Source organism: Bombus flavifrons, chromosome 1 (genome assembly GCF_040668555.2).
Source record: "Bombus flavifrons isolate JBK064 chromosome 1, iyBomFlav1_principal, whole genome shotgun sequence".
Taxonomy (NCBI): Eukaryota; Metazoa; Arthropoda; class Insecta; order Hymenoptera; family Apidae; genus Bombus; species Bombus flavifrons.
In genome coordinates, this window is record NC_138442.1 from 7,489,640 (window position 1) to 7,511,684 (window position 22,045).

The 22,045-nt window shown below is 40.5% G+C and overlaps 2 protein-coding genes across 2 annotated transcripts in view; one reads left to right on the forward strand and one right to left on the reverse strand.

The window, feature by feature from the left end:
* The window catches only part of LOC138184890 (protein bric-a-brac 1), a 222,559-nt gene extending 207,116 nt beyond the window's left edge, over nt 1-15,443 (forward strand). Inside the window, exons 5-9 of the mRNA XM_069123310.1 lie at nt 1,110-1,167; nt 6,879-7,056; nt 7,955-8,040; nt 8,246-8,485; nt 8,821-15,443. Of these exons, the coding sequence (XP_068979411.1) occupies nt 1,110-1,167; nt 6,879-7,056; nt 7,955-8,040; nt 8,246-8,485; nt 8,821-9,341 (1,083 nt within the window). The 3' untranslated portion in view covers nt 9,342-15,443. The remainder of the gene's footprint in view (nt 1-1,109; nt 1,168-6,878; nt 7,057-7,954; nt 8,041-8,245; nt 8,486-8,820) is intronic.
* On the reverse strand, nt 15,405-21,110 carry NUCB1 (Nucleobindin 1). The gene is made up of 11 exons (XM_069123385.1): nt 20,954-21,110; nt 20,000-20,126; nt 19,825-19,929; nt 19,512-19,733; nt 19,345-19,441; nt 19,193-19,269; nt 19,010-19,112; nt 18,753-18,933; nt 18,526-18,682; nt 16,808-16,849; nt 15,405-16,584 (listed from the first exon to the last, which is right to left on the reverse strand). Exons 2-11 carry the CDS (start codon nt 20,120-20,122, stop codon nt 16,018-16,020), a joined length of 1,674 nt encoding a protein of 557 aa, XP_068979486.1. The 5' UTR covers nt 20,123-20,126; nt 20,954-21,110; the 3' UTR covers nt 15,405-16,017.
* Nucleotides 21,111-22,045: the final 935 nt, after the last annotated feature.

The window sequence follows — 22,045 nt, forward strand, 5'->3', positions numbered from 1 at the left end:
GACAGTACCCTTCAGATTGAAGCGTTAGATTCAACTAGAATCAAACATACTATAAACTCTTATAATCCAAGTTACAGTACCACGCCAAAATAATTTACTTATAATTCTCAATGAGAATTGATTGTAAAAATTCTACCAAATAAAAGAAAAAGCTACCAACTATCGACTCGGACAGGAGTCTAGCGACTGACTTTCCGTCACGATGATGCTGCAGAGGAAAACTATGATGGGGTGTGTCTAAGGATACGAGATTCGTTGAGGAAAGCCTTGGTTCGGAAAGTGAGGGAAATGGACGTTGCTGTTAATTGGTTAATTTCTGTATTGGTGGTTGGAAAAGGATGCTAACTACCCTTGAGAGAAAGTTGCTAGCGGGAAGCATCGTACATGAGGAAAGCAGATTTCCCGTATCTTCCCGCAGTAAGTGATATATTTAGGGACTGTTAAGACAAAGACTATTTGCTCCTTTGGAGAACCGTAGCTAAATAAATCCTAAGATTTATAGCGGTTCCTCAGGCTACCTGAAAATATTCTGTAAAGACGTATCGATATCTGGCAATCGTCTTGTCCGAAGAATAGGATCTTTGTGTAGCGAGCCACGGGACAGAAACCGTTGGAAAGTTTACTTAAATTCAGTAACAGATATAATAAAAGAGTTAACAACCACCGAAACCCATTAGTTACCGAATCACTTGACACGACGGATCAGATCCGCAGACTGAAAGGACAATACCCTTAGATTCAATTAGAATCAAACATACTATAAACTCTTATAATCCAAGTTACAATACCACGCCAAAATAATTTACTTATAATTCTCAATGAGAATTGATTGTAAACAGTTTACCAAATAAAAAATAAAAAGGTTTACTGCCGAGTGCCGCAACATATCTTTGAATGGTTAATCAAGTGTCACACTAATTAAACGACTTCTATTGTTCCAACCGAAATAGGGGATCGATCATTTCGATTGTTTAATCGTAACGGGAATTTACGACTCCGCGAATGGTCGAAAAACAGTAATTGTGGCGGCTGGTTAGCGAAACGCGATCGAAATATCGAGATCGAAAGATGACTAAAAATTCTAACGTGATATGTTTCTTCTGTTTCAGGCCAAGTTGTTGGAGTCGTCCCACGCTTGGCTCGGAGCCTCCACGTCCAGTATAGCAGGTAAGTTGTTCGCCACATTCCACGTCTACCTAATCCGCTCGCTGTCTCGACAGCACATTTCAGGAAACTAGAACGTAACTGCACGTCGAACCGATCGTTCTTCGAGATTCTCTACGAAAACGTACATAGAAAGAAATGGTGCGCGCGATGACGTTTTTGCCGCGAGTTTCCATATTCTCGCGATCGCGGTTCCTCCCCTTTGCCGACTCGATCGTCTTTGTCCTCGGTCGATGGTCGACGAACGAAACGGTGAGGATGCCGATAACAACGGAAATGGACTTGGACGAAGTGGCGAGAAGACGAGGGAGGAAAGAAACGGAAGTGGAAAAAGCGGAGAATTACGGTGGGAGACGGCGCGGCTCGAAGAAATCGGGAACACGTCGGTGAAGGAGAACGCCCAACCAAAGTATAGACGGAGGAATGGGCGCGAAGTTGTAGCAGTGAATGAGAATACGAGGAGGAGGGTAGAGAACGAAGGAGAAGGGTGATAGTGGTGGAAGAAAAAGGCTGTGTCGTTATCTTGGCAATAATAAAGCGCAAGAATCCGCGTTACTTTAATATATTATAGAAAGCAATTTAGATAGAGGAGCAAGGGGCCAGCCGTTAATGGCACCAATAACGTACTCGCGATTTGCAGCCAGTTCTCCCACTTGTGTGCTACGTATCCCTTCACCGAACTGTGTCTGGTAAAATCTTCTCCTCTCGCGAATCAACGCGTCCATAGCTCGGTTCATCGACGGTTACCGACGCGCATTCGGATCCTCCGTTTTTATTTCCACCTAATCTCTTCGTTTATGTGCTTCTCGTCTTTTTAGTAGTATCGTTGGTAAGTTTCGCGCGATATCGACGATGTTGCAACGGAACGTTTTATGCGCTCGCCATTAGTATCTTCCAATGATTTCACAGCCGACACAGCAGACGATCTCCGTTGCTTTTACAAGCATATTTCATGCCGGTTCTTCTTCTCGGTACTCGTTCCGATTTTTCTGCTTTCGTGGAAGGTGTGGTGGAACGGTGGCATTCGCGAAACGTCCGCCGCGATTAAACGTTTTATCGGCGATTCGTGCCGCGTCTCATCGTTTCGCCGCTTTGTCTCCGTTTCTTTTCCACCCGTCGCGCGCCACTGTTGTTCGCGGGTCGCGCGCGCGATAAATCTTCACATCTTTCGCCGAAACGCTCTCGCAATTCACGGAAATTCTCAGAAAAAGGATCACGTGGCCGACGAATAATGCGCAAACGGAGCAAAGAGAGACGACAAAGGAGTACAAGACACGGCGATGCTTGTGTGTAGGGGTGGGAATAGGGAATCGAGAAAGGGGCAAGTTTGGATGGTATTTGCGGGAAAGTGTAGCAGCGAAAAAAAAAATAAAAAAACGAAAAATATAACGATGTATCGAGTCCGACGGCCAGCTACCTCCAAGATCGTTCGATCTGGGATAGGTGCAGCCACAGGGTATCACGAAAAAAGTCGAAATCCCTGACTATTTTCTAGCTGACTATTCCACCCTGCTGAAGCTGAAGGCGCCCACGTGGACGCGGCACGATCTCCAGGAAGCGATCGAGGCTGTGGTTACTCAGAAGATGCGCTTCACCCAGGCGTCCACGAAATACGGAATACCGAAAGGCACATTGTACGACAACATCCTGGGAAAGACGAAGAGAATGATGGTCCTGGAGGAAGCGGGTCTGAACTCGAGCGAGGAAACGGCCGTGCTCGAATTCTGCTGCGACATCAGCGTCAGTCCGTACAATCGTCGGACGAAAAAGTCGCTGAACGCGATCCTCAACTTCGTGGAAAAGCTGAGGCGAAAACGCGACCCTAACTTTGTGTTTAACGGTCTCTCTGGTTTCCGTTGGTGGTGGGCTTTCTGTAAAAAGCACTCGATAGTATCGCTTTACTTCAACGACGAGAACGAAAACGATCAGTAACCGATAATCCGTCTTCCTCGAAAGAGCGTGCTGCTTTCTGCGTCTGTGTCTCGCCATTGCGAGCAACGCGAACCGTGTAAGCCTTGTAAAACTGTGCCTTTTTTCCCCGAGAGTCGACTTTTCGCGCGTTACGCTCGGACGTAATCGCTGGAAACGCAGACGACAGACGATGTTAGAATACTCTGCAACGTTTGTTTCGAACAACGAAACAGCGACTCTTATCGCGTTCCGCGATTCCCCTTCGATCGATATTTTTCACATTCCATGCGCATTCCATTTCTGGTTCGCGAACCAAATTCTTTCCAAGCCTGGCGTTCTCGAACTGACGCGTATCCTTTACAATGGGACCATAATAAGCGATAGGAATTAATGATAACAGTAACGTTTAGAACGTAGCAAGAGCAATAATAATATATTGCGTTATCGCGGCTAACGATTGTTCCAGCGATAATCCAGTGCCTTCTGCACCACGTCTTCCAATCCGCGTAGTTTAAGGGGGTATTTTGGTCTAGAAATTTGCAAAAATCGAAAATTTTTTTTTTCATATTTCCAAAGTTTAGTCATTCAAGAATATGCTCTTAAAAAGATTTTTCAAAATTTCAATTATTTTATGAGTTACAGCCATTTTTGTGACACAGCATCTGCTCCGGTCCGACCGGGACCAATGTGCAATAAACGGTAGACACTGCCCGAGTACCTATGTCTCAAAACTTTAAACGTGTTTTTCTCGAAACTACTTTTTTCGAGTTGGCGTGCACGATATCTCAAGTTCTAACGAACCGATTTATTTTAAATTTGGTCTGAATATTCCTTATATACTCCTCTATCGTCCGGATTACGCTCAGCTCAAAATCTTTAATATTACTATTTTTTAAACATAATAAATTTATAATTATATAATATAAGAAGAAATAAGAAATTTTTTTTCAAACGGCCGTCATTTTGTGAAAAAATGTTGTATTGACTTTTCCAAATTTCAGACGATAGCGGCATCCATACTAATTAAGAATCCGTTCGCATTTTTTGTTTCGGATGACCAAAAGGTTTGATATCATGCACGCCACGACACCCCATTTTTTTGGCAGCACTCACTTTGCCAGCTCATAACTCTTTAAATACTGAGTTTTTTTTTCAGTGAATTTTTTACGTAATCTCGAAATATTAATAAACAAATGCTAAAAAGAAGGATAGCAAAAATATTTTTTGTTTCGCTTGTACAGAGCTTCAAAAATCGCCCGAAATTCATGTCTCTAGACCAGAATACCCTTATTTTTAGTCGCTGCGACTCGAGCCTCGTCGTCACGAATATCGGATAGATCGATAAAAACGTCGAGTTCTTAATCCTAGAAATCGCAAGATGTTTCTGTGGAATATCTTGTTCGATCGTAATACCAACGAATTTATTATCGTTGAAATTTACGTAAAAGTTATTTTATTAAACTTGCTTGTAAATCATAGACTCTTGATGGGAACGTTTAATCGGATTTCTTGCGATCATTCCATTCGTAAAGACAGGAAAGTTGGTCGTTACGATTTGTTAAGAGCGTTTGTTACGACGAAATTGCGTCAGGCTGTCGTAGAGGTTTCGTTCGGTGCAAAACCATGACCATGACGTTCGCATCGCTTCTGTTCTACGTTCCATCGATCGGAATTTCATTCTGGTCGTTTTAATTTCCAGATGGTTTCTTTGGTGTTTCGAAAAAAACAAAACGACAATGACGTCGAATCGTTTGCCTCTTTTTTTTTTTTTTAACAATTAGTAACTATAGCATGGTGTTTGCAGTGGAACACCTGCTAATAATACAAAGCAAACATTTGGGATGCCGATGTGAGTGGCATAGCGGCTATGGTCCGACGGAACTTTTATAACAGCTTGATATTTGCTTAGTACGAATTTGCTTAGCGTTGGAAGCGAGCAACTTTGCTCGAGCACAGACTCGCGCCTGTCTCGTCGTCGATTGTTTTATACATCGAAAATCGTTCGAATTTGTTAACCGCGCTGCTAAAGTATTCCGACGCGATTAGCGAACGTTGCGCAATAAATGCGGTTCGATGACATTTAGCCTGCGTTGTATATTTTTGTATGCAAAAAAATTGCTAGAATACGAAAAATACTGCAACTCGAGAACGTTGCAACCTTATGCCCGACGGACAACTTGTGTTTTCACGTTCTAAATATGCTTTCGAAACTGTGGCGCGTGCCTTAAGAAAGTTAAAGATATTTTCGAAAAAGATGTTGGAAATTCTCAAACCGCCGTGTACTCGACCAGCATTCGCCGTAATTAGCGAATAAGCGACACTTTGCAGCGCAACGTAACACGAGGCACATCCTTTTAACGTTTATCGCGGAACGCCCGGCCAGCCCGTGGCTCCGTTGGTAAATATACTCGTCGCGCTAATTTTCCACCTGGTGTTCGTGCATCGTTTCGCTTTAATTACGACGGAAATAGCGTTAAATCGATCTCGGCCGATTACTTTTGTAACACGGACCCGTTGTCCGATCCTCGTACAATACTCGTCGCGAATAGACCGCGTTTCTCTCGACGATCGACGAGATTTCAAGGAAAAACCGTGGCTCGTATTATTAGCGCTACGACGATGTTCGTTTCATTTTCCCTTTCTACGTTCTGCGTCGGTTACCTAACGTTAATTGATTTTTTGTTAACGTTAACGCGATTCACGACCGGCGTCGTCTCTTCGTTACGAACGATGGGAACTCGGCGATTGGGAAAATCGACCAAAATACCATAATCGCGGTTACCATAAGGTTACTCGTTGTTCACCGATCTCGCTGCATCTTTTGAAAACGAAGCCGGACGACTCGCGGTCTGGATCGGACACGCGTGCGCGTGTACCGAGGCGCGCACGCGCGCCTTCCTTTCCAATTAATTGTATTAATCGTCAAATTGGAGGATGCTCAATTAAACCCAATAAGTTAACTATTAAATAATCGTTGCGAATTGAGGCCAACCGTTCGTGGCGTAGCCGGTATTCGAGTCGTATGGTACTCGCGCGCTCCAAGGCAAACGGTTGCGAGCCTGCGATTAACGTTTAAAGTTAAGAAAAAAATATTTTCTATCGACGATCGAGCTTGTTTCGTTAAGAACTCTTTCTTTCCTTCTCTCTTTCTTTCTTTCTTTCTTTCTTTCTTTTTTATTCTATAACGATTGTACGCCAACGATAATACAATCGATACGATTAACGTACACGACACGCAGCGTTTATTCCCCGTTCCCACTTTTCCCCGCCCGCAACTTGCCTTTCAATACTTTGTTCGCAGGTACGCTTCGCCCAAGCAGCTACAAAGGAACCTAACTACACGATACTCGCACCTTCGCTCGACTTACCTACGTCTGGTTATTTACCCTATTTATATGTCGTACGCTTGCATCGTTTCGTCGAATTCGAAACGATTCGATTCAATTCGATTCTTTCGATGCATTTGCATTGGTTCACGCGAATCGACGAGCGTCCGTTTACACGCTCGCGTGACAGCGAATCAGCTTTTCGATCGATCGATCGATCGATCGCGTTAACGAAACCGATGCGCCGCAACGACGCAACGAAGATGCATAAAAGTAAAAATAGAAGAGAGAGAGAGAGAGAGAGAGAGAGAGAGAGAGAGAGAGAGAGATGGATCGAAAGGTTGATCTCGCGATGTTAAAATTCACCCATCTTCTTCCTTTACACGCGTCTTCCTTCGACCAGTGAAAATCCCGACACTTACTAATGCCGTGCTTTTTCTGTTTTCTCTTTTTCCACGGGGGGCGTAAACTAAACAGACAGCTACCAGTATCAGCTGCAATCGATGTGGCAGAAATGCTGGAACACCAATCAGAGCCTGGTGCACAATCTGCGCTTTCGAGAACGCGGCCCGCTCAAGTCCTGGCGACCAGAAACCATGGCGGAGGCGATCTTCAGCGTGTTGAAAGAAGGATTGTCCTTGAGTCAAGCAGCAAGGTAACTATATACATATCAAGTTCTCGTTGGTCGCGAGTTCGCGAAATTTCGTTCACGGTCGTTCGTTTTCTCCTTCCGTCTGGCCATCACCGAAACCAAATTTCTCGCGTTAACCAAATAAAGAATGGCGTCGCGTCGCTGCTCAACCAGATGGGTGGTCCGAATTATATCTGCATCAGACGTTCGCCCTGTTCGCTGGAGGAAAGTGGCGAGAAGAATTTCATTATCAGGCGGATATTCGTGGCGCGACGGGACAAATTAAACTAAGAAAGTTCATCGGACCGTTCTAACGAAACGCCGAATTTTTAATGAGATTTTCGATAAACTCGATTACACAGGCTGCGATTATCGCGGTTGGTTTCGCGAGGGCCATCGATGATATCGCTCGCTTTTAATCGTTCCACACAAAAAGTATCGGTTTACCGGTTTTTCCAGATGATGTTTTGCGCAATGGTTAAGCGAAATTAATTTACAAACGTTACAATTTGTTTGGTCGCGAGTGAACAATCTGCGGCGAAAGTTTCGAGCGATTCGATGGAAATGATTTAGTTGCGAGAATCGAACGATAACCTGCGTCGGATGTAAATGGGTTAAAACAGAGAGAAAACAATTGGCTGTTGGGTTCGGCGAGCGATCAACTTAAGAACTTTTACAGCTTAGTCGTAAAACGCGCGTATCGCACGCGCGTAATAACGCGTAGTCGTTAAAGGCTGTTTCCCTTTGTGCGAACATGTGCTGCCCGATCGAGCAACGTTTCGCGGAACGAGCCCGATAATCTTTACGAGAATCGATCGATTTCGTCGTGCTGCCGCTTTCAGCTACAAACATTCTCTCGATCCTACACCACCGATCCAACAGCTCTTCTCATTCTCACACGCTTCCCGATACTTTGTTGCAGGAAATACGACATCCCATACCCGACCTTCGTATTGTACGCGAATCGAGTACACAATATGCTGGGTCCGAGTGCTGATGGAGGAGCCGGTGAGTATTAGTCGGATACTCTAAGATTCTTTCGCTCGGATGACAAACTTGAGAAAACCGAATCACGTGGTTCTTTACGCGCCAAGGCGAAACTACTCGTCTAGGTTTTTGAAAATCAGCGTAACTAGAGTTCGCAATGAAGCAGACGTTGCCCGGAAATACCGAGACATCGGTATACCATTCGTTTGTTTTTTTGCCCGGTCAGATCTTCGTCCGAAAGGCAGAGGCAGACCGCAAAGGATTCTGTTGGGTGTTTGGCCCGACGAGCACATTCGCGGTGTGATTCGAGCAGTGGTGTTCCGCGATGGACACTCGCCGCACATGGTGAAGGAAGAGCCGACTTCGATGTATCCGAGTTTGGCAAATTACGCGGCTTGCAACGGTCCCGAAGGCGCGGTCAGCCCCGGAGCGGCAGCCGCGGCCGCGGTTGCTGCGGTCGCTCAAGGTAACGATAGACTACCATATATATGTATTAGGTTGTCCAAAATGTTTCTTTCGTTCAATGAGAAAATAATAGACGCACCAAGGTTTTTGGTTTTATATTATTTCGTCGAATTACGTACGATCGATTTTGTTCTGTCGAGATAAACAGCGCGACATTTCACAGACTTGGTTTCACGTTTGTACGAAGCTGCATTGTTGTAAAAGACACGTTTGCGAAAGAAAGACACTTTCCGGACAAGCTAATATTTATCTTTCTAATTGTGTTGCTGGCGCAGCTTTCTATCGAGAGAAAGAAAATGAAAGAAAATTAATATTCGGGGTTGTCGGTTGACGTAGGACTGCGACATCAAATGTGCAGCATGGTAGCGGCGGCGCACTCGCAGCAACACGATATGATGGCGACAAACCTGTCTACGAATCTGTCGACGAGCCTCTCGTCGAATCTACAGGCAGCGATGCAAGCCAGTCAGCATCACCACAACAGCAACAACAGCGGTACACCGGTTATCGGGAGTAACAACGGTAGCGGCGGAGGCGGCGGGAACAACGGAAACTCGCCGCTAAATTTGGGCTTGGCCAGTCCAGGCTCCGGCGGCCCACCAGAGAGCCCGATGGAGAGTCCTCTGGCGAGTCCGCTCGGCCCTCTGATGGATCCTGGACACATACCTAGCAGCGTGGAAGTCGGCATCGGCGTGAGTGGTATGACGTACAAGCCGGCGCGAAGCTTCGTCAGCCCACGACCGGAGAATCTCTTCCAGGAGGACATCGCGGATCTCGTAAAGAGTCCTCACGGACTCAAGGACAAAGACAAAATTCCCGTTAAGCTGGAGCCGCTAACCGACTCGCGTTGCGAATAGTAAGCGCGACATGCTCGAAATCGAACGAGCTGATCGTTGCCCGTTGGATCGGCAGAACAGCGTCTCACTTCCATCGGGATCCTAACAAAAGGCTTCTCGTCGACGCTTCTCGCAGAGGCGAATCTGCGAGGAGGCGACGCTCGCTGTACGGATTATTCGAAAGTATAACCGCGGTGATCGATTCGTCGGAGCGCGATCGCGTAATCGACACGGCGGCGGCGAATCGAGCGCCGTGCTTCCAGCCTCGAACGGTCCGTATTCCGACCATTCGTCCTCGCGACGATACCGCAGTATACCAGAGCGATCTCGCGCGAAGATCGTTCGAGTTTTACAATCAAAACGGGGAGGGAGGGGAGGGGAGGGGAAAGGGAAATGATCGAGAGAGAAGGAGCCATGGGAAACGCGACACCGAGTGGAGCAGCCACGATCGATGCTCGATCCCCTGATCCTCGATTCTCGATCCTCGATCCTCGAATCTCAAGCCAAATCCTCCCTACCGACCTCGAGCATCGATCGTGATCGCTCGACCGATTCCGACGCAGTCTCGAAGGCCGCCTATTTTAAGAAAACGTTCCGTAGCTAACTTTGCTCGATCGGAGCTCGTTACGAAGCATCCGACTGCGCGCGAAAGCGTGGACGCGAGTGTGCTGCACGGACACGCGCTTACACTCGAGATTTATATATCTATGCATATACGATAACCGTACGTTTAATATGCCAAATGTATAGTAATTGGGAAGCGATCTCGTGGCACGAGCCAGTATTCGCGTGGATCGACATATACAGCTCGTCGGGACTCGCCGAACGTTGGAAGCAACGTCCGTACAGACGGACTGAGAAAATACCGTGGATTTCTCGTAACGCGGTTCCACATGTAGATCGCATCGAAACGCTGCAAAGCAAGACGAGACTGGTGGAATTACAGCCGTTCGTAAAACGGACGATCGATTCGAGAAACGTTGCGCTTCCGAAGTGAAAAAAAAAAAGAAAAAAGAAGATGAAAAAAAAAAGAAAAGGGAAAAAGAGAAGAATAATGGTGAATAATCTTACGAAAGCGAAAGAGATGTACAAAATTCGCTTTGCGACTGTTCGTCGATCGAGACAACGTCGACGTTCTAAATCTCTACGGAACGAAAGAGAAACAAAAGTTGTTCGACTAGTGCGTACGCGTTAGCACGCAAAAGGGAAAACAAAACCGATTGCTGTACTTTATTAAGTGTAATGATTGCCTTCCTGCCATATTTGGGGTATGCCAAGTATAAAAATTATAAGGTTTAGAGATTAGGGAACGAAAAATTAATGACGACACTACCGTGAAATTCATTGAATTTGGAACAAGAGAAAATGTGGATAGACGCGCGAGCGCCGTGTGTGTGCCTGTGTTAACGTTGAAAGCGGACGAACGCGAGCATCTGACTGAGCGAATCGAACGTGTGAGCGTGATACGTGCGAGTGAATGTTTTTTTCGGAAAGATCGTGCTATTTTTCAAAATTTTACATGTTACGCGTACGACTTTTCGCGAGAACACCCTCGATCCTCGACAATCGAAGAACGACACGAGTCGAGTAGTCGTCGAAACGAACCGATTCCTCTACGGAATCGTTCGAATTCTAGCCGGTCGATCGCACGCTGTCAAGCCAATTCAGCTCGGAATTTCTTTCACAAATGATTCGCGTCTACTCCTCGATCGTTCTAGCCACGAACCGCCGTTCAGAGATTTCGTGCGACGTCTAAGTACGAGCGAGTTCGTATCGAACCTAGTCATCCTAGGAACAGAAAGAGGGGGAAGACAGAGAGAAAGTGAGAAATGAACAGGATGGGGAAGAATGAGAGAGCGAATGGAACGGAAGAGACAGAGAGAAAGAAAGGAGCGCGTGTGACAGAGAGAACGAAACTTTCTAAACAAGAAAAAAAGCAAATTTTTTAAAGTTGGCACACTGGTTCTGGAGTGACTCTTTGTAAGTATTAAAAAGTAAACAAAACAAAAAAAAAAAAAAATTCGAAGTGGCCTTCTGTAAAAGGAAAAGACCATCGCTTTTCGCTTTTGCTCGAAAAAAAAGAGAATGGGGCGTATAGGCTGTCCATCGTGTTATACGTTGTTTAGGCAACTTTTTGGAAAACGTTGTTCTCGCGCCACTCCCCTACGAAAGCTTTAAACGGTTCGTACGAAAGTTTCGGGAGGAATCGATTAGCAAGTTAATTATCGGCGATTAGAAAATTAATTCGGGAAAACTCTAAAACGCGTTATTCTTGATACGAAAGATTTTTGGGTGAAAATATTCGAGCGCTCGGTCGACGAGAAAAAGTGCGATCGGACGCGTTTTATTTTTCGTGAAAATCGGAACGACGCGCGAGAGAGCGATCGATTCAGGGGAAAAAATGAAACGGAAAAAGAAAAGGAAAAGAGGATCGCGAATTTAAAAGATTTTATTACGATTTAGGCTTAATGTGTTCAACGAGAAGGTAAATTTGAACGAAACCAGCGGCAGGGCGGAGCAAAAGAAATTCGTGAGTCAAAGCGAGGAGATGGGATTGGAAGAAGAAAGGAAGAAATATAATTCAAAGAGCCGCGAACGAAATTGCGAGAAAGAATTAGCCGAAAGACAGAGGGGTTAGGGAGAGAGTGTGCGAGAGAAAAGGATGGGGCATGTGAACAGGCGAGAATGTGGAAAAGATTAAAATTAATATTGTATAAAAAAAAAAAGTAGCAAGTGCCTTCCAAACAAAAAAAATTTAACGTGTCCCGTAGACCGTGACCACTTGTACGTGATGAAAAGTCATTCGAAATTTCGCATCACCAAATGAATCATTTGCGACAGAAGTGGAAAAGAAATGCAAAAGAGAAAAAAAAAGACGGAACAAAGAAAACCGGAAAACAAAGTACAGATGATAAAGATACAAGGAATTATTTGTGGGGACGTTGCGTAAAATAAACATTTCTTCTTAGTACGTACATATTCTCTTCGTCTCGTCTCGAAGTCTTGGCGACGCTGCGCGATTTCTGCGAAGATTAAACAGCACGGTTATAGTCGAGGATAGAATCAAAGGAGGAACTCGAATATTTTGCGAAAATTTTTCTTTTTACTTTTAAACTGTACGATCGATCCGATCTCGGCCGATTCGTATCGATACCGACCGATGAAATTGATTCGGATCGAATCGGATCAGTTCGGATCGGGTCGGATCGGGTCGGATCGGATCGGATCGGATCGAATCGGAAATTTTTCCTGTCGATTACGCAATGTGTCTACGAATCTTTTGTGTGCGTGTAGAGCGAATGTACAGAATCTACAAGCAAACCCGACAAAATTTCTGTTTTGGATCAACCCACCACCGGTAATACCCTGAATGGCATATTCTCGTAAACGTTTCTTTTCGATTCGCTTGTACGAAAGAACGGAAATGGATGGTTAAACGGAGAGTGGGGAGCGGGGGGAGGGGGGAGGGGAGAGCGTGTAACTGAATTATCAGAGGGAACGGATATTTCGAGAATCTTTCGTTTACGCATTTTGATATATCTGTGAACAGATGAAGAAAAACAAAGATACTTATATTACATACATAAGGTATAAGTGAAGAAAAAAAATGCATCTAATACGCTATTATTGATATAGGACACAAAGTAAAGTAAATATATATGAGACAAAAAAAAAATATATATATACATAAATTGATATATTGACGCTATAAGATTGCTGCTGGATACGTTTTACGTTGAAGGAAGATATGATGATGCAGTTTTCCGTTCAAACGTCGTCGAGGACGAAACAAAAGTTCACGGGGAGAATTAAGTTAGACAAAAGTAAGGATCTTAGAGTCGAAGACAAAGTAGCTCTTAGAATTTTTATCGAGGCAACATAAGGACGGACGGGCGTGACGCTAGTATACTACTTTCGATAAAAACCTCCACCCATTTGTCCTCGTGGCTTGTGTACGTTTCACTCGCTTATCGATCGATCTCCCGAGTTTTCCATCTTCTCGATCCGTCTTGCGCGTACATGTTTCCCGATTTCCTAAGCGAACGTACGCTTTGCGAATCCGTGTGGAACAATGTAACCGCCAGTAAGATCGATCGAAACGGTGGAAAGTGGCGGCAGATCCGCATCTGTAGAAATACTTATATAGCGAGGATCCACGCGAGTCTCGAGAACGGAGGAGAGCGTGGAAAAGTTGGCGAGCGAGACGCGTTTGGCCGCGAGGCAACCAATACTCGGCTGCAGTTGTAAAACAAATTTTCAACGTTCGTTCTATGAGAATTAAAGAATATGCGAAACAGGATCTGAAATGTATTACGCACGCGCCGAATCTTTCCTTTATTTTCGCCTTAGCTTCGAGATGTAATGTCTTATTATAATAACGATCGACCCGACATACGCGCCACACTTGTACACGAAAGGAAAAAGGAAACACCGAAGAGAATTCAAGCAAACCGTAAGAGTAAAACGATAATGAAGCGTAGTAATCCCCGTATCCGCGATTTACGACTAGTTTACAGGATGTAACACGTAACTGCGTTTACCGGAGGGACGTTACGACAGCGGAAGGAACGCGATCGAGAAACGCCAAGGAACGGCCCGGTTCGATTCGCGTTTCTCTGCTGCGGTAACGGCTAAACATTCGAGACTAAACTAAGTGGCATCCTAATTTACAGAAACTATTAGTCGAACAATAGAAACCGCACATTTTTCGGAATCCGATTATTTAATCGTATACATCCCCGGCCGTGAGCCAATATCCGACACAACGCGTCCACGAACACAACTGCACCCCACCACTTCACCCACTTACATACATACACGCGCACGCACACAGACAGACACACACAGAGACACACACGGCCACGTACACACATGACACAAAACACGTACATGTGCTCATACACGTCCACGTACACGTCTACTACGTACACGTCTACGTACACGTCTAAGAAAACGTAGACGGGGGAAAACGGAAAGAGTTAAGTTATTGAATGATAGGATAAAGAGAAAGTAAGAAAGGAAGGCATAAGAAAGACGAAGAAAGTATGAGAAAAGAGTATGAGAAAGATGTAAACGTACGAACGAAAGAGAAATAGCGACAGACAAAACAAAATTGAAAGCAAAGGAATATATTCTTGGAACAAGTACACTAAAGGAGAACACACAGTATATTACGCGACAAACATGCACAACCGCGCGTTCACTGTAAATAGAAAGGATGCAACATTATTATACGACAAAGTTCATCTTTATTATCGTAACCTGTAATATATTTATTTGTCCGGTCGTAAAGGTATTTTATGTAATTTAAGATCCGAGCCTCTGTTTCATTTGAATTTGCCGCCATAGTGCGCTAACGAGGCATTGGTCGATGCAGTAACAGATAGAAAGGCGTTCTTTTGGTACGATAAATATTTTTGAAAGCGATTGCGAATAAAGTTGTGGAGCGCGTATGGCTTCACGTGACCAGTGTCTCGCGATAATTAGGAGCGAAATCGAAAAGGATCAGGTAATGCGATCTCGCGATCGAAGTTGATCGTAGCAATTTCCGACCAGCTCTTACCTCAAAATTTAGAATGTCTCCGAATCGTTATAACGGCTGTTTCTATCGCCTTTCAGCTTCGATCGCCTGATTCTGCGAACCGAATTGTCTAACTGTCTTCGTTTCAGTTTCTAATCTCAATCGATTCGTTCGAAATCGTCGCGCAGCTTACAGTAGAAGACGCTCGCTGTCCAAGAACGACGACAAGCGCAAGTTTCTTTGCAGATGGCGATAGTTTGTAGTTACTATTGTTTCTATTTACATTAAAACAAAGTATTTCTTTTTCAGTAGATAGTCGAATTGATTAAACCGACACACTATACGAATAGTTGCGCGCGTGTCTTTAAGAAAACGCTCGAAATATGTGTGTGTACCCGTGACGAATCGCGAAGCGACGTTTGATTCCGTTTTCTTCCAAACACCTCGGATACGAGGCTTTGGAAATAGTTTTCTTTAGTCACGGATGCAAGCAAAACCCGTCACCAATTACGAATTCCTCTTTTATTTATTACCGATTAGCATGTAAGATGACGTTCTACCAACATATGCTATAATTATAAATACACCTTATATATAGTGGAGTAAGCGTTACATTACCTACCTACCTACCTACCCACCTACCTACCTATCCGTGCTTGACGGGTGAAACAAACAGATGAATCACGCAATCATATATTTAAGTTGCTATTTGGCACATATATCTAAGTAATATACTAACATAAACAGTATGCAATAATAAATATGAGAAATTAAATATGATCTTTTTCACTGAATCGCACAGCAACCCCTCCTATATTCTTTATCTTTCGATGCACGCGATGTTCCAACGATTACATATTCTTGATAAAAACGAAGGTTCTGCACCAAAAAGACAATGAATTATTACTTCGTAAAGTACTAAGGCAGCAAATAAACAATGTTTTTTTAATACGTCTATTTTTCTTGGAAATAATTTATTTACATTTCACGATAAGTTGTCCGACTTCCGTGATAAACGTAATGTGTGTACGATCATACAAATGTTACAATCAGTGTGTAAAATAACAGCGAAAGATATAAAAAATACTCTAAAATGACAAAATTCAATTCTTTAAAAAATTGAAGGCGTTCTCTTGTCAAATTAAATCTTATAGTCTTGCCGAATTGAGGACGCAATTATACTTTCTCATGAACTGGAATTTTATTTCTATTAACTTCTTGTTGGGCGGGCGCTTGCGCGTGTTGTGAATCTGCTTGATTTGAACTATGTTTTTGTGGCACGGCGTTCGTCTGAATATTTTGTGGTACTTGATTTACTATGTTTTGCTGTTGTTGAAAATTTGGAACTTGAGGTTGTTGTTGAAAATTTGGAGCTTGAGGTTGTTGTTGAAAATTTGGAGCTTGAGGTTGTTGTTGAAAATTTGGAGCTTGAGGTTGCTGTTGAACTAAAGGCTGATTTTGCTGCCCTTGTTGAACCGGTACCGCTCCAGGGTGTACTTGCTGAACAGGGATTTGATTTTGAGGTACCTGATATTGCTGATTCGATGGTAACTGCCCTTGAAACTGTTGTTGCTGTTGTTGAGGAATTTGACCATGTTGCTGAGGAACTACAATCTGTGGCTGCTGTTGATACTGTGGATGACTTTGGTCTTGGAATTGTTGATGAAGCATATTTTGATTTGGATCTACTTGGGGAGGAACTAATCCAGGAGCAACTGGTCCTTGTCCATATTGTGATGGAAACTAAAAGATATCAATAAAATTACTTTTACAATACATTTACATTATCTAATTTTAATTTTTACTAATTGGACATGCTAAAATAATATTTTTTAGGTTTCTTTTTATTATATTAGAGTATTAAGCGTCAAAGAAAAACTTTGAGACCATACTTTATATTTACTTTAAATAAAACATATATATATGTACTATATATCTTCTTTTTTGATAAACTAAGAATACTTACCGGCTCGGACTGTGCCGGTATACTACCTGGGTGTGGTGGTCGCTAATAACAGCAACAAAAAGTGCACAAGCTAATTATTATCAATTACAAAACCACTACAAACAATGCTTTTTAAAAAACAGACAGATTAAATGAATGAATAAAACCTAATCACTGGTAACGTAATACACTACGGTATATGTATATATGTACTCCTTCCTATCCGTAAATTTAGTTAAAATAATAAGCGGAAATACTATTATACGCATTATACAAATGTTTGTCTACAAATAAAAGCGGATTAATTGCTTACATAATGCTTTCTTTACAATAAACAATTTGTCACATCAACGTATCAACGTATAAACTGCTGCGGCTTCTAAGTTCATTACTCTGATCAAGCAAAAATATATATTATTAACCTTTCTTATTTGCTTACGTTAGATACATTTTTGCAAATACTATGTTATATAGAAGAGTATTAAAAAATTATATATAGGGTGTTTAGTGAAATTGAAGCATTTCCGATAATGTAATAAAAAAATGTTCCGAACACAAATTGATCTGTTTTTAATCAGCTACAAATTGCAATACTTAAAATCGCCCAGAAATGCTTCTTCCTATAAAAAAATTTTTAATATAAAAAATAAATAATAAATAATAAATAAATATAAAAAAAAATTGTTGAGAGCACAAACGTGATTGTAAACATCTGATCTAGCGCCTTATTAAACCAAATTTCACACGTTAATGTTCTTATGAATTAATGAATTTAAAATTTCTGGCTCAAGGTCATCTAAAAGTCATAATATTATAGATCGTTGTACTCGTCTTGATACTATGCCATTTGAGAAAATCAAGCTGGTCTTAATTTTTTTACAGAAAGAAGCATTTTTTAACGGCTTTAAGTATTGCAATTTGTGACCGATTCGAAACAAATCAATGTTTGTTACAACATTCTTTTTGTTAACGGTAATGCTTCAAAAATCGTGCACACCATTTCGCCGAACACCCTATATATGTATAAAAATGTAGAAGCGATAACGAAATAACTTTGATGCCACTTCAAAATTCCCAAGTGACAAATTCAAATAGCACGATTGCGACTGCTCCCACAACCTCCAATTGACTTTTGACTTGTGTCAACGACATTACTTCAATGGACCGTGCTTTAATCATGCTTCAATGACACCTCCTAACCTTCAATAGCACAACTTTGACATCCGCATATAACTAAGTAACATTATATACCAAAGACAATAGCCTTGACAATTCCCATAATTTTTAAGGCTTTCGACACCACCAATGCAACCATATTACTCTAAGTGCTGAAATTAAATAAGAATCGATCCAGTTCACTACCCAGTGATTTTTGTTTTGCCGCAACTTACATACATGTACATAATGTATACATATACAATATGTAAGATGCTCTTGCATCACATTAGGTGAAGTACATATATATATAACATAATTCTTATTTTAAAGAAAAATATATAAAAATTTTAACGGCGTTCGTTTAAAGCGGAAATTTTCCATATAACCCAATATCTTTTGAAATTATTTTTAACTTTTTAAGGTCATTAATTCATTCATAGTATTAATGGAAGATATACGTTAGAAAGAAACAAATTAATCAAAAAGGATAAATAAGCATTGACAACATAATAAATATGCATAATCACTGCAAAAAACGTGATAGCTAATCATAACAATGATTTTTACTATATTATACTTACCATTCCTTGGGCAATCATTTTTTGTATTTCCTCTTGCTTGTATCTTTCAAAAGCTTCAAATTCTTCCTGCGTGTAAATTTGTTGTTCATCTAATCCCTGCCACCCTTCATCTTGTTGAAAATTTGGTTTCTTTGTTTGTTCCAAAAATTCTTCATAACTACAACAATAACATGAAGTAACTAATGTTATTCAAAACATATAAAATATATGTATATATATATACAAACCTAATAAGACCGTCTTTGTTAAGATCGGCCTCATTGAATACATGTTCCCTCATTCTCTCCATCTCCTCAGCTCGTTTTAATAAATCCTCTTGAGGTGCTCCTTGAGCATAAAGTTTATCCAATTCTTTCAAAAATAAAGCTTTAACTTCATCTTGATCCCATACTCCATTACCATCAATATCTAGGGTATTAATTTTTATAAATTACACATAATTTATAAGACTATAAAGACAAATATAAAATAAAAAATATAATACCATGAAAGAAAAAAAATGTTCTAGGATTAAAGTCTTCGCTTTCCATATGATCTTGTTTTTCCCATACTTCCTCCAGTTGTTGTTTACTTCCTGGATGATGTACCTGTAAAGTGCAAAATGGAAGAGACAATAGAGAAACGTGTATATCAGTAGTATACTAAATCACTTATATTTACAACTTACAGGTTCGTGTTTTTTCTGCTTTTCCTTCATTGCTTGTAGATCTTGCTCATACTTCTTTTTTTCTGCGTCGTTCATATCTGTAATAAAACAGAATACATAAGAATATATTATTATCATAAATAATCAATACACATTTAATTTATAATAATTACGTTTTAACTTTTCTTGTTCTTCGTATTTCTTCTCCATTTCATGTTGTTTAAATTCCTCACGTCTCCTCCTATCAGCTTTTGCTAAATCTTCAGTAGTCTGTATAAAAGAACAATTAATATATTTATGTCTGATAAACTTATCTTGTACAATACTAATGCTGCATTACCTTAGCAATTAATTTCTTTAGATCCTGGATCTCAAATGTACGTGTATTAGTATGATCTAAATGTTCAGGTATTTTTAAATGTTCAATATCTAAACCATTCTTTAATTCATTTTCTTTTGTCGCAAGATGTCTTAATCTTTCTAGTTCGTCTCTCTTTATTTCATCTAATCTTGATCTAATATTATGGTTCACAAATTGTAGTTGATCGGCTATCTTTCCTGTCTAATGAAAAAATAAGTTACAAATACATATAGCAACATGAATTGTATTCTTTAAATTCAATTGCAATATAATATTATTTCTTTCAAATTACACGTATATCTGCTTCATCTGCTTTCTCCAACTTCTTTTGAAAATCAGGATCACTTTCTAACACCTGAACTACTTCCATCAGGTATCTGCGATATTCCATGTCTACCTATGTAAAAGACTTTTGCTATGAATATTGTTTATAAAATAAAAAATTATCTTTATTGTAAGAAACTTACCATTGGTTCTATGTCTTCAACTTCATTTTTATTATCATAATCTTTGCTTTTTTGATTAACGGGTGGTGCAACTGACCAGTGAACTGTCACAGTTATTAGAAGAAATAACAGGAAGTACTTCATCTTTCTACCAAAAAGAATTGTAGACAATATGTAAAAATTATGAAAATACGATAAAAACTATTGACCGATTGATTATTTACTGAACAAAATAAGAATGAAAATAATACACGAATTAGTTGAAAATAATGTTATAGTATAGTCAATTAAACAATATGTTATCGATTTACCACGTTTCGTTGAAAAACTATGAACCACTAATGTAGCATACGCGCAACAGATGTTTCAATGAGAAAGCTGTCGTAATAGGTATTTACGCGGAAAATATACTGATTAAGTCGAGTCACATACTTGCATCACTAACAGTTGGGATAGCTGATTCAACGAATTAAATACCAATATGTTTACTCGAAATAACACTATATTCTCTTTATTACTAATATTAGAATTGCACACGCGAAAATTGCAATGTCAAAATACTCTTCACAAAAAAAAAGCTATAAAAATGAAAATTTCAGAAATATAAAAGTGAGAATATTCAGAAACTTGAAATCACACTAATTAAATGAGACCACATACAAAAAAAGTGCATATACAGAGAATTCTTCTCAATATTGTTGTTTACTGTTGCTTTGATCGCCTTGGTGAAAGTATAAATGTGTAAATTTTCACCTGACACACAACGAAAGATTTTCTATTCTCACTTAAAACTTAACCAATAAATAACCGTGGATCCTCGTGTACAAGTAATCACAATTATGTGTGATTAACGATCAGCTGTGAGATAAAAGAGAGAACATATTGAACATTATATACTTCACACATATATAAAAGTGAAATATATACTGATTATTTGAAAATCCAATAATAATCTCGGCAAATAACAAAAATTACCGTGGTACGTAGTTGCAACGACGGGTAGATGGATAAAGATAACGACGTGATCTCGATAGCAGGATTATCACTGATATAAAATGCACTAAAATTCGCTTCTTGTATAAACTCAACACAATACTGATAGTTATAACAACAAGCAACAACAGTTATAAGATAGATTTAAACATACATTATATACAGTACATAGATGAGGAAAGACAGACGAACGCAATCGATGATAGTACCGGTCAGTACCGAAAGGTACTGATTTATTCAAGATTATCTTTTTTCCGTCGATGTCTCATACGTTTACAATTATATTACATTGTAGAAGTCTACAGTTCGTGCGATAGATGGCAACACGAATCCATTTCATTACAAAGGTTTCTTTCTTGCTTTTACCGATAGAAGTTGTATTTAAAAAAATTTACTTTATTACATTATCACGTGTTCCCACAAATATATACACATACGTACATCAAAATTACCAATAAATAGTTTTTTTCTTTAACTTACTGTTGATTTTCAACTGATGTTAATTCTTAGCAAATTCATCATATATAAAAACGCCAACCTAATTTCATAACGCATATATTGTATATCGATAATTTTTCGTTAGATAACAAACGAAATTGTATGGACAATAAAAATCAAAGTACAGAGATTAGAAACAAATGAAAATATATAGATACATAGAACAAAAATAGAAAAAGTTACTTTAAATATGCAACACAATGACCGTATACTAAATTGACTTCAATTTTCACAAGCCAGACCTATATTAGCTTTTTTTACGTCAGGTAGCAAATAAATTTAACATGTTCAAACATTATATACACTATAAATGACAAATTTATCATCAAGTAGATGTTACAGCAGTTTTACCTTGGCAAGTGGGAACAGTCTAAACAGGCGGTGAAAGGATCAAATGCTTACATTGCAATAGAATATGTACATATGTACATATATGCACAGCGAGGTACAGAATGTATGCTCACGTTTTGGGGGTCACTTGACCCTCTTACCATTCTCATGACACATGCGACGTTATCGATTCAGTATAGTACCGGTTTGAATTAAAACCACCCTGTGCTAAGTCAATGGCATATG

Excerpts from the sequence above, each read along its gene's own strand:
- NUCB1 (XM_069123385.1), bottom strand. The coding sequence starts at position 20,122 with ATGAAGTACTTCCTGTTATTTCTTCTAATAACTGTGACAGTTCACTGG. Across the intron at positions 19,734-19,824 it reads CAGATGAAGCAGATATACGT|ACAGGAAAGATAGCCGATCA; the intron begins GTAATTTGAAAG and ends TTTTTTCATTAG. Across the intron at positions 19,270-19,344 it reads AGAACAAGAAAAGTTAAAAC|ATATGAACGACGCAGAAAAA; the intron begins GTAATTATTATA and ends GTTTTATTACAG.